The 17831-nt window shown below is 47.8% G+C and overlaps 1 protein-coding gene and 1 pseudogene across 5 annotated transcripts in view; both read left to right on the top strand.

The window, feature by feature from the left end:
• The window catches only part of LOC133505567 (receptor-type tyrosine-protein phosphatase delta-like), a 219288-nt gene that overhangs the window by 170920 nt on the left and 30537 nt on the right, over positions 1-17831 (top strand). For 3 of the 5 annotated variants that reach the window (XM_061828703.1, XM_061828701.1, XM_061828702.1), the window contains 19 exons: positions 499-768; positions 2045-2154; positions 2429-2626; positions 4020-4145; positions 4227-4374; positions 4442-4587; positions 5025-5169; positions 6115-6417; positions 7350-7543; positions 7636-7662; positions 8554-8671; positions 9358-9945; positions 10299-10393; positions 11519-11775; positions 12594-12687; positions 13994-14218; positions 14304-14464; positions 15379-15390; positions 17689-17801. In XM_061828703.1, coding sequence (XP_061684687.1) covers positions 499-768; positions 2045-2154; positions 2429-2626; positions 4020-4145; positions 4227-4374; positions 4442-4587; positions 5025-5169; positions 6115-6417; positions 7350-7543; positions 7636-7662; positions 8554-8671; positions 9358-9945; positions 10299-10393; positions 11519-11775; positions 12594-12687; positions 13994-14218; positions 14304-14464; positions 15379-15390; positions 17689-17801 — 3330 coding nt within the window. The remainder of the gene's footprint in view (positions 1-498; positions 769-2044; positions 2155-2428; positions 2627-4019; positions 4146-4226; positions 4375-4441; positions 4588-5024; positions 5170-6114; positions 6418-7349; positions 7544-7635; positions 7663-8553; positions 8672-9357; positions 9946-10298; positions 10394-11518; positions 11776-12593; positions 12688-13993; positions 14219-14303; positions 14465-15378; positions 15391-17688; positions 17802-17831) is intronic. The other 2 variants (XM_061828704.1, XM_061828705.1) reach the window with 2 other exon arrangements.
• On the top strand, positions 8753-8871 carry LOC133506783 (5S ribosomal RNA; annotated as a pseudogene).

Genomic DNA, 17831 nt, shown 5'->3' with positions numbered 1-17831 from the left:
TTCCACACGTCCTTTCTCCCTCGCCAGAGCTCCGAGAAGGTTGGTACTGTGAAGACTGTGTGACTCTCGTGATGGTTTTTTTTTTTTTTTTTTTTTTTTTTCTCCAATTAAGATTCCATTTGTGTTTGGTGCTTTCTGCCCGTTTGATGTGCTGTGCATTTTTTTTTTTTTTCATAAGTGCAGATGCGTTTCGCCGTGTGTGTTTGTTTTTCATTTTGTTTTGTCTCGTTTTACGGGTATCATTTATATTTTCATTTTTTTTTCCCTTGGTGCCAGCACCATGAATAAAACAATTCCATATCACATGCACCCACGTGGTGGCTCGCCTGACTGTCGGAATGTTTGCTGTCTTTTCTGATTGCCACGAAACTTCCTCTGAAATCACGTGGCAGCGGGAAAAGGCGTGCGGCGGTGATCCACGGTGTTGCGCTTTACTCTCATAAATGTCTAATGGCTCTTCCTCTCCCGCCTTTGTGTTTTCATCGCTCGGCGGACCAGTGCGCCGCGTCCCCCCTCGGTTCTCCATTCCCCCGGCGGACAGCGAGATCATGCCGGGGGGTAACGTCAACATCACCTGCGTGGCGGTGGGCTCGCCCATGCCCTACGTCAAGTGGATGCTGGGGGCCGAGGACCTGACCCCGGAGGACGACATGCCCATCGGCCGCAACGTCCTCGAGCTGACGGATGTGCGCCAGTCCAACAATTACACCTGCGTTGCCATGTCAACGCTCGGCGTTATTGAGGCAGTGGCGCAGATTATTGTCAAAGGTGAGGCGGAAACCAAAAAAAAAAAAAAACAAAGAGCTGAAGCAAGGCTTTGTTTGACCTTGTAGCTCATAAGTCTTTTATTCAATTCCATTCCAGTTTTCTTTTTATTTCTTTGTATTTTTTATGCTAACTGGGCACTCTACAAGTCAACTTCCAGTGAAAACACACAAAGTTTTAAGTTAGTTGTCCGAATAATGTAATGGTATTTAAACGTAAGAATATATGATACTAATCCAGGGAGTCCTCGGGATAAGACGGTCTCCACCTAAGACGTTTCGACTTTACAACGCCGTCCCCCGTCCGCCATTTTCTCTGGCGAATGCTAATCCGTCTTTGTGCACCGGGAGTATCTTCGCATTTTTCGGCCTCCTTTTTCGACATTATCGCCCCAAAGAAGAAAACTGTGTCTTCTAGCAATGCTTCTGCAGCCATAAGAAAATCCATTACCATGGAAACGAAGCACAAGATAAAAAAAAAAAAAAAAAACAATTGGAGGAAGTGGAGACGCCAACACCACCAAGGCTTCAGTCGGTCGATCGTGGTGACAACTATTAAAGACAAAGCCCATATTTTAGCGCACGTGAAGGGTTGCGGTCCTATGTCGCAAAACAAGTTTCTTTAATATTTGTCGAGATGGGGATGAAAAGCAATAGCTAAGCACAGCCTCCCCTTCTTCATTTCCATCAACCTCTCAGCAGTCATGCTAAGTACATCTTGTTTTTTTTTTTTATACAAAGTATTTTGATGTAAATTCTGACTTTAATGGTGGAATCCCACTTAGGTTAAGTCGCTACTGTAGAACCGGATCTCAGTCATACACCGAGGAGTACCTGTACAGCGAATGAAACAATTGTTCTCCACTTTTTTCCAGCACGGGGACCATAATTGAGTTACATTCACTTGACTTGAAATTGTCATAACCCTGAGAAATGAAAGTTGAAATGAATAGAATGAGCAAAAAAAAAAAAGGTATTTTGATGGTATGTCGTTATTATAAAGGTAATGCTAACAACGTACTAAGGTTGTTCAGTCATCATTTTCCGGCGTTAGCATTGCGAGTGCATTTAAGGGTTTTGTATGAGTACTTTCTGTCATATTCCACCGCTTGAAATGATAGTACAGTATGTATACATTTCGGAGGCTTTATTAAAATAAGCAAGAAATCGCCGAGAAGTCCAAATTTGATGTGCGCTTTCATATTTCAGTTTCTTTGAATTACTCATGTTCGTTATATTGCCATGGTTGAGTTTTTAAGGTGCGGTTTTGCGCCTTTCAGCTCTCCCGAAGGCTCCCGGCACACCGGTGGTGACCGAGAGGACGGCAACGAGCATCACTCTCACCTGGGACTCCGGCAACCCTGAACCCGTTTCCTATTATATCATACAAGTACGTGACAACCGCACAAACACGCCGACTCGTGCAAAGTTGAATGTGTGCAAAATGGGACAAGTAATAGCAGTAAACAAAACTAGACAAAAATGGAAAAATGAACGAAAAGCTTCCAGTTTCCCCATCGCTGGCGTTTATTTGTGGAATGTTGAGTGAGCAAACGTTCTATCAACATACCGTCCCTCGTGTTCTGTCGTAAACCGCCCAGTGTGTTGGTTTAATGTCCGCACGTTATTGTGTCTTCTTATATCTCGGCGCTCTCTCGTTCCAGCACCGTTCCAAAGGCTCGGAGGACCCCTATAAAGAGATTGATGGCATCGCCACCACCCGCTACAGCGTGGGTGGCCTCAGCCCTTACTCCCATTACGACTTCCGCGTGGCGGCTGTTAACACCATCGGGCAGGGTCCGTCCAGCGACGTGGTGGAGGCCCGCACCGCCGAGCAGGCGCCCTCCTCTCCGCCGCGACAAGTAAGGGCCACGCCTCGATTACTGCACGGTGACTCGTCCGGCAGGAGAAATTCAATACGTACATCAAAGATGTTCAGTCTTGGCCTGGAGGTAGCAATGTGGTATTCGATACTTGGATTTTACATCAGCTACTGTAATACACCAAATTTTCACAAAAGGCTTCATAAAAGTATCAGTCTTGCTCTCAACCAAAGGGTCCACTGGATTCTTTGTCCGTCCGAGTTTGTATGTTTATGACAGGTCCTCAGAGCCAGTGGCTAGTTGTCATTTTCATTTTATTAAGGGGTCAAGAATCCAGAGCAGTGGTGAGTGTGGTAAGGAAGTGAAGAAACAGGTCCAAGCAGGGTGGAACAGTTGGCGGAAGGTGTCTGGTGTTCTACGTGACAGAAGAGTCTCCGCTAGGATGAAGGGCAAAGTTTATAAAACAGCGGTGAGGCCGGCCATGATGTACGCGTTAGAGACGGTGGCACTGAAAAGACAACAGGAAGCAGACCTGGAGGTGGCAGAAATGAAGATGTTGAGGTTCTCGCTCGGAGTGAGCAGGTTGGATAGGATTAGGAATGAGCTCATTAGAGGGAGGGACAGCCAAAGTTGGATGTTTCGGAGACGAGGTTCGAGAGAGAGCAGACTTCGGTGGTTTGGACATGTTCAGAGGCGAGAGAGTGAGCAAATTGGTCGGAGGATGGTAAGGATGGAGCTACCAAGGAAGAGAGCGAGAGGAAGACCAAAGAAAAGGTTGATGCAGGTCGTGAGGGAAGACATGAGGGTAGTTGGGGTTAGAGAGGAAGATGGACGAGATAGGCTTTGATGGAAAAAATGACACGGTGCGGCGACCCCTAACGGGACAAGCCGAAAGGAAAAGAAGATGAGGTGACGCTAGTGTTTAAATTGCTGTTTTGGTACACCGTCATGAACAGTTGGGTGATTGGCATACTTCATCATCGGTAATCATAAATGTGTCGTGGGTCAATTTGGGGTTGGGCTTGATTTCTTCATTTGTTCCTAATCTTTGATTTTAGTGTGCTTTTTTTGTATATTTCTACACGTGTAATTTTTTAGAACTGTTGACCAGCTTGCAAAGCACCCCAAGGCATGGTTGCATGAGTTGGTTTTAGAAGAACTAGAACCAGAAAATCTCTCCAAAGGAAAATGCAACTCCAGATTGTCTTGAAAACTGCGGCGCCTTCCCTTCCCGAGTTTAATTCAATCTGTGACCACAATTGGAAGTCAAGTCAGTCGTAACTCAAGTCAACTTTCCCCATCGAATTCATTTTTGTTGTTACATACATGTCGCGCTATCAATTTGATGTCCCGTTTCCCCAATACGTTTGTATAAAGCGTAGTAGTCGTATTGGGACACGGCAATCTCGAATCTTTGCTGTTTGGCTCACAGGTCAGAGGTCGCATGTTGAGCACAACAACGGCGATCATCCACTGGGACGAGCCAGAGGAACCAAACGGGCAAGTCGTGGGCTACAGGGTGTATTATACCTCAGACAACACGCTGCCGGTGAACCAGGTACTTGTAGATTGCGTGTGGCCGGGCAGTCGCCGACTGTGTGTTGTGTCAGAGCGTGCGTTGACGCGTTGCCTTGTGCAGTGGGAGAAGCAGATGGTGCGGAGCGCCAACTTCATCACCATTCAGGGTCTGACTCCCAACAAGACGTATTACATCAGAGTGTTGGCTTTCACCTCTGTCGGAGACGGTCCCCTTTCCCAGGACCTGCAGATTATTGCCAAGACTGGCGGTAAGACACCAGAAATGTACACGTCAGCAAATATGATCAGGAATGACCTTGTTTTTGCGCTCTGCAGTCCCGTCCCAGCCTTCAGAATTCAAAGGAGAAGCCAAATCTGAGACGAGTATCCTGTTGTCCTGGATCGCGCCGCCGCAGGGCGGCCCCGACAACCAGATCACAGGATACGAGCTGGTGTATCGACGGGCAGACGATACAGAGGAGGTAGGGTCGGCTCAAAATGAAATGGAATCACATTGTCACGAGCAAGCAACGTGGGGCAGGACCCAAATGCAGGACTCCGAGGCAGGGACATGATTTTCGACGGTGGTTTAATTATGGCAGAGGTTGATCCGACAAAGGCAGAAGCACAAAAACCACGTAGCTCCGATAACTCGGAGGCAACACTTAAACATGAACAGGACTTGACTAGGTGGCACAGAAACGCCGTAACGAGGAAGATACTCTAAGCTTGCGTACTTCCACACAATGCTGCAGGTTCAACCACAACCAACTGGCACCTGACCATGAAAAACAAAACCATTCACACTCATGGGCATTTGGAGTCTTAAATGAGAGCGCCTCGTTGTGGGAATTTGCGTTGTGGTTGTTGATATGTGCAGTCTTGAGGGACGTTCATGTCATTGTATCGTCACCTTTAGAAGAAAGTGAGCTTTGAGCCGACAACCTCCTACCTGTTGAAGAACCTCAAGCCTTTCTCGGCCTACACTTTCCAACTGGCTGCCCGTAGCAAACATGGCATCGGCGCATATACCAACGAGGTTTCCGTTGACACGCCTCAGACGCGTAAGTACAGCTGCGTACGGCACAGTGTGAACGGGGTGAGTGAAAAGGGGCGGGCTTTATTTGGACAATGCAAAAGCCGCGCAGACGTTACTTGGTGGGAGAGTGCCGACGACCCAGGTCAAGCAGTGGCTCGTCGACATTTGCTCGTCCAAAAGTGAAAACGAGTCGCGGATCTGCTCAAAAATTGTATTTCCTTTCCCACATTACGTGCCCCTGAAAATGAATATTTGTAGCACACAACCAGAGCAACCAGATTTGAAAAAAAAAAAAAAAAAACCTAACTTCATATGACATTGTTGTCATTATTCCCAGAAGCTTTTTTTCTCGTTTGCATTGTTTCAAATAGGCCAACCTTAATCCTGACTTACATTGACCTCAGTTTTGATATTTCAACACACGGTCAAAACATGAAATCCCAAAAGCTGGCCTTGTTTCCGGAATGGCGCGGTATGGCAAAAAAAAAAAAAAAAAAAAACCTTCTTCGTGTAGTTGGCAATCAAATGTGAGGTCTGTAAGCGAGTCAGTAAAAGCAAGCCTCTGCAAGTCAGACGTTTGTAGCCGGAGATGCGATCTCCATTCGTCCGTCGTCGTCCGAGCGCTCAGACTTGAGTAGGACAAGTAAGTTCCGGCCGTTCGTTTGTGTGTCCTGAGCTTCGAGTCAGTCGATTTTGTGTCGCGTCATTCACTCTCTTTTCATCAGTCAAAAAGAAGTCGCCACCCATCATCCAGTATCTTTGTTGAGTCATCCTGCTCTCTTAGTCCGACGGCCATTTTTCTTGGATAGCTTCCGTTGGCCAGTGTTTTGTTTTCATTTTATGTTTCTTTGTCTTCTGTTCTCTGTCTTGTCATTCCATCCCCATTCCTCCGCCTCACCCCGATACCAACTTGCACACTCACGCTCACCCAAAACACTTGCAACTCTGCCTCCTCAAACCGGCCGATCAGTTCCCTCGGCGCCTCCTCGGGACATAACGTGCACCAGCCCCACTTCTACCAGCATCCTGGTAAGTTGGGCGCCACCGCCTGTGGAGTTTCAGAACGGCGTCATTACGGGATACGCCATCCGCTACGCCGCCACGGGGGGCAACAAAACGTCCAAAAGGATCGACGGCATTCCTCCGGAGGGTTCTCCGTATCTCTTGCGAAACTTGGCCAAATGGACCGAGTACGGCGTAACGGTGCGGGCGCGGACGGAAGCCGGCGACGGACCCGAGAGTCTACAGCTGATTACCCGCACCGAGGAAGATGGTACGTTTTCAGACAAACTCGGGACGCTCGGCCCCGCTAGCGATGGCTGCCCCTTCCCCACTAATACGACTAATGAGCTCCCGGCACCTGTGACTAACTCGTGAGAGAATCCCGTTTCCGCAAGCTTCCCTTCATCCCTTCACAAAGTGGAAAAGTCCCTTTTGTCTCTCCACCCGCGGCAAACCTCCCCCCCCCCCCCACGCTGCTGTTTTTGTCCGCTTTTTGCCCTTTTCCTCTCCACGTTGGGATTTCCCTTTCTCGGAATAACAAATACCTCTCGCTAACTTTGGCTGAACCTTGGCCTTTCCTCTTTTCTGACTGCCCTCCCGAATCCCCCCAGACCCCTACAACGGTTTTGGATGTTTTATCAATGTGTTTGCGTAATTTTGTCATATTGGCGGCGATATGTTGCCTATTTCCTACTGAATGGCTGATACTGCCGGCCTTCCACCAATAACACTGACTCCAGCCTTCTGGGGGGGGGGGGTTGTAGTTCTTGGCAGCGTAAGAGAGGTTTTTTTTTTTTTTTTCCATTTTTTCCTTTTTTATGTATTTTTTTTCTTGATAACAGTATTTTCTCTTTGACTGTCTGCCACTGTTTATCTGCCCGTGGCGACAAATCCTTTTCTATCTGCCATTCTTATCTTTCTCTACATTTGCTTCTTCCCCGTCACTGCTTTTTCCTCCATGTTTTTCCTCAAGCACCCACATGCTTTTTTTATTTTTTTAATTTTTTGACTATTTTGAGCCTTTTTCCCCAGACATCACGAAAAATGTAGACTTTTTGGGCGGCAGCATTTTTTTTTTGCATCAGTTTTTCAGTGTGTTTTTCCGGCCCCCGTCTATTTTTAATGAAAGAGATTACTTCCGCGCTGGTGTTTAAGTGGCCCTCGTCGCCGACCCTTGACCTCTATCCCAACATGCATTTATAGTTCCAAGCGGTCCTCCTCGAGGGGTGGACGCAGAGACAGTGAACGCCTCAGCCATTAGGGTGAAATGGCGAGCGCCAGCCCCCGAGCTGCAGCACGGTCAGATCCGAGGCTACCAAGTCCACTACGTGAGGACGAACTACGGCGAGCCGCAAGGTCAGCCCTTCATCAAGGACATCCTCATGGAGGACTCACAGGTGACCCTCCCGGATGGAATTTCATTGACTGAATTGCACTGAATATCGGCTCGGGTTAATAATTGCGCCTCTTCTGTGCTTCTTCTATTCAGTGGGATTATGACCAGTCCGCTCAATATGTGAGTAATAATTTCTTCAAGATTGTTATATCGTGAGAATAGTTAAGTGTGAGATGTAAATCGGATCGTAAATTGGAGATCCTAAATTGCCCGTCGGTGTGATTGTGACTGTCGTCCGTCTCCGTGTGGCCTGCGATTGAAGGGCAACCAGTTCAGGGTGAACTCCGCCTCCTGCCCAGTGACAGCCGGGATAGGCTCCGGCACTCCCGCGACCCTCGTGAGGATAAGCGGCTCAGAAAATGGATGGATGTAAATAAGTCCTATTCTCAGCTTTCCAGCCTTAAAAATGTGTTGAATTTATGGCAGCGCCAAAAGACTTACCTGGAGGTCTGAGTTATTTCCAAAAATGAACTGAAAACACGAAACTGAGGAAATGAGAGAAATTGCAGTTTTCGGATTTGGGTATTACCCGCGAAAATGAGACATACTGAATACTTGTCATAGGTGCCCCCAACAGGTGGAGCAAAGAGCTGTTTCTGGGCGGGTGGGACTTTCAAATCTATCCATTCCAGTACTTTTGCTCAGCGGAACATTTTTATTATTTTTTTTTAATAAAAAATGTTGCTGTCATCTAGATGTGTATCACATCCAGATGTACCCTAAACACCTGGAAACACAAGATGGACGATTAGTCGTAGATTTGTCTTTTAATGTCAAAGCCAACTTCTTTCAAAGACTGAAATTGCCTCGTTGTTCTGATTATTTGGGGTATTTTGTTTTCCCCAAGAGTACTCGCTAGCGGAGCAATCAAAGTAGAAAAAAATACCGAAATGGAATTTCTCACGGTGGTTTTTTTCCCTGCGACACATTTGGGCATTTCAATTGCAAGTGGCCAATTTGGCGAAACCTTGCAGCTAACCGATGACTACTTTTTTGGGGGGGTCTTTGCAGGAGGTGCTTCTCGGAGACTTGAAGGCAGACACCTCCTACTCCATCTCAGTCGGCGCTTACACCGCCAAGGGAGATGGCGCTCGCAGCAAACCTGTTAGCGTCTGCACCGCTCTGCCGTGTAAGTTACACAAACATACTCGGTGACTATTTTTTTTTTTTTTTGGTTGTTTTTTTAAAGACTTCAGAATTAGCACCATTAGCTCATGGCCATGCTACCCTGAGAACGCCCGATCTCGTCAGTTCTCGGAAGCTAAGCGGGTTTGGCCCTGGTTAGTACTTGGATGGGAGACCGCCTGGGAATACCAGGTGCTGTAAACTTGTCTCCCCGGCTAAATGCAGAGGGCTTGCGTCAAAAAAAATATGCGTTCATCCAAGATGACACGCCGTGGCGACCCCTCACGGGGCAAGCCGAAAGGAAAAGAAGAAGAATGAATAATTAGCGGTGTCGGGTGTCTCGTACAAGTAAACAAATATGCCATGACCTCCTCCCATTCGTCTCCAAGTAGCAAAATTATCTGTCCACCAATGAACGGTCATCAGCGTGTCGCGCTCCACCCTTGAGCAAACAGCAAAGGGGTTTGTGTCATAAATCAAATCCAGCGAAGCCAAATTTCAGCCACAATTCCAAAATCTGTTGAAAAAGATGTTAACAGCTTGCTTTTCAACGCACTTACCAGTTAACCACTGCATGTTTTGTTTTGTTTTTTATTTATTTCTATTCAAATCGGGTTTATGTAACACGGTTTTGCAGTTAGTCATTGTTTCATTGTCGCTCACGGTCTTCTCTCCCGATTGTTTTTGTAGTGCCGGAAAAGCCCAAACTCATGGTGAGCGCAACTGACACGGGCACCGCTCTGCTTCAGTGGTACCCGCCGCCGAACCCCGCCACACCGCTCCTGGGTTACCGCCTGACCTTCGGCCGCGTCGACGTCCTCCCCTTCACGGTGGTGGAGTTCCCCGCCAAAGACAATCGCTACACGGCTCTGGACATCCACAAGGGAGCCAACTATGTGTTCAGACTGTCCGCCCGGAACAAAATGGGCTACGGAGAGGAGGCGCTTAAAGAAGTCACCACCCCTGAAGGCGCCCCCACCGGGTACCCGGAAAATATGATCTCAGAGGAGACGTCTGCCAACTCCCTACGCTTGACCTGGAAATCAGTGCCACTCATTGAGCAAAACGGAAAAATCCTCAAGTACTCAGTCCTGTACAAGGATATAAACAGTCGGGGCAATTCCTCCGAAGTTGAGGTGGCCACTCCTGGGTCGAGCGTTTTGTTGGAGGGTCTGAGTGCCGATACTGTGTACGATGTCAGGGTGTGCGCGTTCACGGCCGTCGGGCGCGGTCCGTACAGCCCCGGGGTCCACTTTAGGACGCAGCGGCTAGACCAAGGTAGGACTCCCGCTCGCTCCCTGACAACCCATCTCCATCGTGCAGGACACCAGACACCCGTCCTAACTTAGTTCCGACCTGCAAACGATCCCACACGCATCCTAAGTGTCCTTTTTCATTGTGTTGTCGCTGTACTCTTAGACCAAACATCCTTTTCCCAAAGCAAGGTAAGATTTTTGGGTCCGTCCAGTCACAGACTGAATGCTGACCCAAGCAAATCCATGGCTTGTACTGGAGACAAATACAGAGGCACGCCCTTTAACTGGGGTTCGACAAAACAAACAACGTAAACAAAAAAGTTGATCTCGAGATGATCTCATTTTGTTTGCTTTTTGTCTCTGTTTTCACCTCAGTTTTTGCCACCAACTTCCGAGTGAAAGCCGCCATGAAGAATTCCGTTCTCTTGTCCTGGGAGGTCCGAGACAAGAATCCTACCCAGCCATTCACTGTAAGGATGATGTAATAATAAACGGCTGTTATCGGATCTGTGGTCGGCTTTTTTACCCAAAATTTGTAGGGTAAAAGGAGGAAACAAACGTGGACTGATCGAGTAAACAGATATCTAAATGTGTTGAACGGGATTCTTTTGGGGAAATTTGCACAGCCACAGTTGTTCTGGATGAAAGTTGATGAGTGAAGCTCCAGGGGGAAGAGATGGCGAGGGTGGACGACTTCATATACTTGGGGTCAACAATACAGAGCAACGGACAATGTGGTAAGGAAGTGAAGAAACGGGTCCAAGCGGGTCGGAACAGCTGGCGGAAGGTGTCTGGTCTTCTATGTGACAGAAGAGTCGGTGGAAGGTGTCTGGTGTTCTATGTGACAGAAGAGTCTCCGCTAGGATGAAGTCTATAAAACAGCGGTGAGGCCGGCCATGATGTACGGATTAGAGACGGTGGACAGGAAGAAACATCAGGAAGCAGAATTGGAGATAGCAGAAATGAAGATGTTGAGGTTCTCGCTCGGGGTGAACAGGTTGGATAGGATTAGAAATGAGCTCATTAGAGGGACCGCCAAAGTTGGATGTTTTGGAGACAAGATTCGAGAGAGCAGACTCCGATGGTTTGGACATGTCCAGAGACGAGAGAGTGAGGAAATTGGTAGGAGGATGGTAAGGATGGAGCTGTCAAGGAAGAGAGAGCGAGAGGAAGCCCAAAGAGAAGGTTGATGGATGTTGTGAGGGAGGACATGAGGTCAGATGCACGAGATAGGCTAAGATGGAAAAAGATGACACGCTGTGGGGACCCCTGACGGGACAAGCCGAAAGGAAAATAAGAAGTAGTCGTTCTGGATGAAAGTTGTTCTGACAACACAACACGGGGACTCGCCATGCTCGCACATATAAATGGATCAGATCACTTTTTTTTTTTTGCTGCCCATTCCGCAGAAAAGGAATGTGGGGTGGAATATCAAATAAAGACATTTGCTGAATATACAGTAGCTATTCAAGGTAGTTTAAGAATACTCTGAGTAAGGCGACTAAAAAATAGAAGCTCCTTTGCAAAAACAATGCAGTGCAATTTTGTTTGTTGGCCGAATGTTCCTCAAAACAAAATGCCTGCTTCATATTCAGATCCTGTACGGAAAGGGTCAATCTGTGGAAGTGGACGGGAAGCAGACCCAGAAGCTGATCACCGGATTGCAGCCGGACACCTTGTACTCCTTCCTCCTTACCAACCGAGCCAACAGCGCCGGGGGCCTGCAGCACCGCGTCACCGCCACCACCGCTCCAGACATCCTGAAAAGCAAGCCCGTCGTGCTGGGGAAGACCAACGCCGACGGCATGGTGACTGTGCAGCTTCCGTCTGTGCAGACGGCGGCTAAAGTCAAGTAAGGAGATTCAATTCAAAAGCGACGCTCCAATTAAGTTTTAATAAAATCAACGTCTCTAGTGGCCCTTTGAGCTCCTTTCCAGCATCCTCTGTTGCATCCCGTCTCGTATTTATTAGCCAAACAGAAGGGATTTCTGGCTCCGAGTCGGCGGCCTTGCGATTCTTCAAACTCCCACAGCAGAAAGGCCGAAAGCACAAAGCTCGTAATCGCTTTCAAATCCAGAATAAGTATACAGAACCCGTGCACTCCTTTCGAATTCCGCTGTAAATCTCCGCATGAGTCATTCCGCTGCAACAGCCACATCGGTCGTACTCGGTTTTTTTTTTTTTTCCTCTCTCCTTCCGTCCCGATAAAAGACGGAGACACAAACTGTAATCAGCTGCACGTTTCATTTTATGACTCAAATACGTCATCAGCGATTGCATTCTTTGAGAGCGTATCAGTTCGCCGTGCCGCCGCAAATTCGACGTTTCGCCGCATTTGAAGTACGTTATTAAGTGCGAGCGGCGAGCGGTGGAGTGAGTCATGCGCTGGGGACACATTTATCATTTTAGAGCGAGTGCCCTCATGGCTCGGCGGCAGCCATTGGAGCTCCGGCTCATTTAAAAGAAGAAGAAAAAAAAGCTCTTTTACTTTTGTTCTCCGACGCGGCGCTGTCATTGGAAAACTTCATTAGCACCTGCACATCAAATCCATTACAAAAGCCATTTCATCCGGAGACCAAAAAAAAAAGCTCCATTATCACGCACACCGCCAGGCACGTATTCATTTCACGATATTTAGTCGTGAAGATTTCGTGTCTTCTTGTGTTGCAGGGGTTATTACGTGGTGGTGGTGCCGCTGAAGAAGCAGCGAGGAGGGAAGTTCTTGAATCCGTGGGAGGACCCGGACCAGATGAACTTAGATGAGGTAGAGTCATTGAAGTGTGTGCCAAACGACCAGTTCTTTGGGTTTCCGAAAAGGTTCACTGTATACTTTCGGGGTCTCTTCCCACTTGAAATAATGTCTGTCTCAAGTGCACCGCGGCTGAAGTGTTTCACTGATCGTCAAATCGGAGTGCAACGACTTCCAAAAGCCATCGTCACTGTGCTTCAGGCTTTCCAGGAATTTTGAGTCACGGGCTGGCTGAGGGTTATTTACACACTGCGGGTTGTTCTCAACTGGAAAGTCGCAGTAAGTCTAGGAACCCCAAAAAAAAAAAAAAAATAAAACTTCAGAATTCTCCTAGGAAGCATTGGCGTCAATGAGTAATATCACATTTCCGGAATCCGGAATCATCTTCTTCTTTTCCTTTCAGCTTGTCCCGTTAGGGGCCGCCAGAGCGCGTCATCTTTTTCCATCTAGGCCTATCTGGTGCATCCTCCTCTCTAATCCCACCGACTGTTCTCATGTCTTGCCCCTCACAACATCCATCAACCTTCTCTTTGGGCTTCCTCTCGCTCTCTCTTCCTTGACAGCTCCATCCTTACCATCCTCCTACCAATTACCTCACTCTCTCGCCTCTGGACACGTCCAAACCCTCGAAGTCTGCTCTCTCTCACCTCGTCGCCAAAACATCCAAGTTTGGCTGTCCCTCCGTCTCATGAGCTCATTTCTAATCCTACCCAACCTGCTCAAACTCAACATCTTCATTTCTGCCACCTCCAGTTCTGCTTCCTGTTGTTTCTTCAGCGCCACCCTCTCTAATCTGTCTAATCAGTCTAGGCCCCTCCCACCCAAAAAACTTCAGATATCTCCTCTGAAGCATTGGCGTCAAAGAGTCGTGTCACATTTCAGCATGGCAATGAACCCAAAATCAAAACAATACGAAAGATTATTGCCACAGTCCCAATTGGAAGTGAATGGGAAGATGGCTGACCACAAGACGTTCCTCTCGTCATCGGACACATTGAAACAAAAGTGTGCAAATGAAAGAAAAGTGTGTTGGAAAACACACTGAGACAACTGTAAATATAATTTCATGTTGTGTCATGATCCAAGCCGCTTATCCTCACAAGGGTCGCGGGAAAGACGGAGCCTATCCCAGCTAGCTTCGAGTGAAAGGCGGACGACACCCTGAACTGGTCGCCAGTCAGTCACAGGGCAGTGAACGTCCAAAAATGATAAAGGATACGTTTCCAGTTGTGAAATGATCACTTTAGTGCACGCCAATGTCATATTTTTATCCCAGATCTTGCTAATTGCACGTGGCTTCTGTGCTCTTCTTTCGCGCCAGTTGCTGAGGGAGATCAACAGGACCAGCGTAAGCCGTTCCCTCCGTGTCCGCCGACAGGCCGGCCAATCGGATCCCGGAGCCTACGTCGGCGCTCACTTCAAAACCCTCCCCACGGAGTTCACGCTCGGCGACGGACGAAACTACGGCGACTTCCGCAACCGCCCGCTGCAGAACGGCCAGGAATACGTCTTCTTTGTCCTGGCCCTGCTCGACCTTTCGGAGAATGTAAAACACCAGCGCGTCCCCGGAGTTCCTCGACGCGTTTTACGCGTCAAACGTTCACTTTACGATGACGCGCGCTCTTCCACAGACCATGTTCTCCACCAGCCCGTACTCCGATCCCGTGACCTCGTCGGATGCGGACCCGCAGCCGATTGTGGATGAGGAAGAGGGCCTGTTGTGGGTCGTCGGTCCCGTGTTGGCCGTCATCTTCATCGTGTGCATCGTCATTGCCATCCTTCTCTTCAAAAGGTAAGAGCAGCACGCCGCGTTCGTCGTCTCAACAAACCGTCGCTAAAGTCGGAACCAAATCCAGACGAAGTTGGAAGTGTCGGACATGTACACGGCTTTCAAACGCTCTTATGTTCCATTTTAAAGCTTAGTTCTTGGGGGGCAAACATTTTAATTTGCTTCTCAGTTTACAGTAGAGCCTCAGTTCTCGACCACAATCCGTTCTCGAAGGCGGTTCCAAAACCGATCTGTTCAAAAACCGAATCAACCGCCGCGCGGGTTCTGTTATATTTTTTTTTGGTTTTTTTTTTTTTTTTTTTTTTCAGCGGGTGGGAATTCGCGACAGAGCGTCTCGTCTTGCCGGGCACATTCTGTTATTTCTGGGTTTTGTTGGGGGTGTTCGAGTACCCATTTTCGTTTGAAAACAGAAGCAAAAAAAAATCTGGAAATTTGCGTTGGAAAACCGATTTGTTCTCGAACGAGGCTGTACTGTACAAACGGTGAGTGAGCGAGAGAGAGGCTGTCTTGCACGAGAACGCCAGGTCGATTCATTTATCAAAGATGATGATTGTTTATGATAATTATCAGGGCTCCCGCCTGAAGCTCAGTTAACGCACATAAATAATTGCTGCAGCCGACGCAGTACGGCAAATAAACATCCGTGACGCTGACGATTTCCAGTTCCGGATGATCGTCGGACACGAGCGAGCGCCTTCGTGCGGATCCAAGTTTTAAATAATCCGTGCATGCGCCAGTCTGAGATGCTTTTATAAAACGATGAACGATAGCTTGATGGATTCCAAGTGGAGTCTCTTGTTGTTGAATAATGAATAATTGTAAAAAGAGACCAGGAAGTGCCGTCGTCGAAAAGCGATAATAATCTTGTCCATCCTTTTTTTTTTTTTTCTGCTCCTTCCTCTGCCGCCTGGATCCAGCAAACCCGACAGGTAATAAATAACCGCTAAGGTTTGGTCGATCCTTTTTTTTTTTTTTTTTTTTTTTATCATTATTTAATTTTTTGGGTTATAAAGTGATGATTTTCTAATCACGCAAAGGACCAATTTCAATGTGAAAATTAAAATGCAGGTGCGTGTGAATGCTGACAGATGTTTTGACCAAGCCACGATGCCAAACGGAAAAAATGGATTAGCCACTAAGGCAGGCGTGGGGAACCTTTTCGACTGAGGGAGCCATAAATGCCAAATATTTTAAAATGGAATTTCAAAAGAGCCATGCAATATTTAAAAAAATAAATACAGGTGTATTTGCGCATTTATGTAGAAGCAACACTTTTAGAGTACAACAAAGTCTCTGAATTCTTTGAAATAACGTCGTTATGATGTTGCTAATGGCCCCGTCACTCACACCGTGACGTTCTGGTCAACCTTCTCTGAACATTTCAATCGTTCCATTTTTCAGCGTCCTCAAATGAGGATGACACATCTGGCGTGTGTCTAACGCACGAGAAGCGTGTAACAGCGACCAAATAAGACACCCCTAAAAAGCATTAGCGTGCGCTAACGTGTCACTAGCGCGCGACGAGCGATTTGTCAACGCTAGACGAGCGTGTTGAGCGTGTGACCAAACGGGTGAATAACGACGGGATAGCGTTTTGCTGGCGTGCCATTTTTTACATTGGAGCGGGAACGAAAACGTTGGAAATTTCGTAGTCACTTCAGTTGTTCTCGTGAGTTTGAACGGTCAGCATCATGCCCCCGAGACGAAAAGAACTTCAGCAACTAGCGCTGCAAGTAAGAATGCAAAGCATCGGTTTGTATACTCGTGTGCGTGGACGTTGGGGAAACGCACGAATGTCGCTGAGTGGACGCCAAAGGACGTTCGTTTGACTTGAGTTACACGCTGCGTGCGCTACGGGGTTGTTCAGTGGGCGTCGCCAGTGAGTCGTTCACTGCAAAGCAAACGATTAAGTAACAACCAAGTAACGCTCGAGTTACGACTGACTAACGATAGCCAAACGCGTGCAACGCTCGGCGAACCTTAGTTCAAGAACGTTTAAAATGAAACGTTGATGAGCGCTGGTCTCGGTGAGAACTTTTGTGCACGTTCAAAACTTTTTTTTTTTTTTGCGGACCGGCGTTCTCCGCCGATTCCCAGCGATCATTGACGTCCGCTAGCGTTCAAACAAGGCTCTTCTGGCGCTATCTCGGCGACCGTGGGCGACTGCCAACGTTTCCTCAAACGCTTTAGAACGCTGACCACAACGTTATGGTGTGACGGGGCCATAAGCAATGATGACAAAAGTACTTTTTACCATTAATGTGACTTCAGGTGCTTCCTGGATTTGCTGATTTTCATACATCATCAGATGAAGCTTCGCGCAAGTGTTGAGATTTCCATCTGTTAATCGTGAACGTAATTCAATTTGATTTTTCCATCACGCCGGTACGATGGTGAACAGTTCTTGCCGACGAAGGCGTGTCTTTTCTCCGTGCAAAGATGTCGAAATGTTCATTGGCAACATCGAGTACGAATGCTTCGGCATACTCCCCATCTGTGATTTTGGACACGCAGCAGAACCGTCCCTCTCGGTGAAGGGTGTCCAATCTTGTTGAAAACTTCGGTACTCGTCATATTTCTTTCTTTGAGCGACCCTTGCCAAAATTAGTTGTTCCGACACGATCAGCGTTAGACCCTTCTGCACCTCTGGACATCGACTACCACGCAAATACTACGGCGACCCACCAGGCCGAACTGTCCCTACGTCATTTGCGTTGCCTCCCACAGCCAACTACGGCAACCCCACTAGGACAAACCTTCTCTGCACGAGAGAAATGTCACGTGCAGCGTGTCGTTGTGAGGGCCACGTGCAACCACCAAAAGAGCCAGGTATGGCTCGCGAGCCGTAGGTTCCCGACCCCTGCACTAAGGGTTAATTCATCACAGCATATCACGGCAGTCCCTCGTTCGCCTTATTTGGTCTTGACAATCAGTGGTCCAGACATGATTGGCTATTTTTTGCCAGCTGCTTTCATAATTCCAAACTAATCAGTCACCTGCTTTGTTCTTTGAATGAGTTTGAAGCTACGGCACTGCGGTTGAGTCTGATTGGAAACAATGCGACGCCGAATTGTTTTGTTGTTTTTTTTTTTTTGTTTTGTTCTCGCGCACTGCTTTTCTCTCAGCATTCACACAACGAACATCCAGCAACTCTTTGAGAATTGGCGAGCGTTACACGCAGATTTCTTTGACGCAGCTTATGCGGCGACGCCTGCTTTTGTTCCCAGGAAACGGGCCGAGGCAGAGGGCAGGAAGGGCAGCTTCCCCTGCAGCAAAGCCATGTCATCGCACCATCCCACCGATCCCGTGGAGCTGCGGAGAATCAACTTCCAGACTCCGGGTGAGCGCGTCTGCGTGGACCGTCTGGATT

Source organism: Syngnathoides biaculeatus, chromosome 9 (genome assembly GCF_019802595.1).
Source record: "Syngnathoides biaculeatus isolate LvHL_M chromosome 9, ASM1980259v1, whole genome shotgun sequence".
Lineage (NCBI taxonomy): Eukaryota > Metazoa > Chordata > Actinopteri > Syngnathiformes > Syngnathidae > Syngnathoides > Syngnathoides biaculeatus.
The sequence above is the reverse complement of the archived record's forward strand: the minus strand, read 5'-3'. Positions and strand labels throughout refer to the sequence as shown.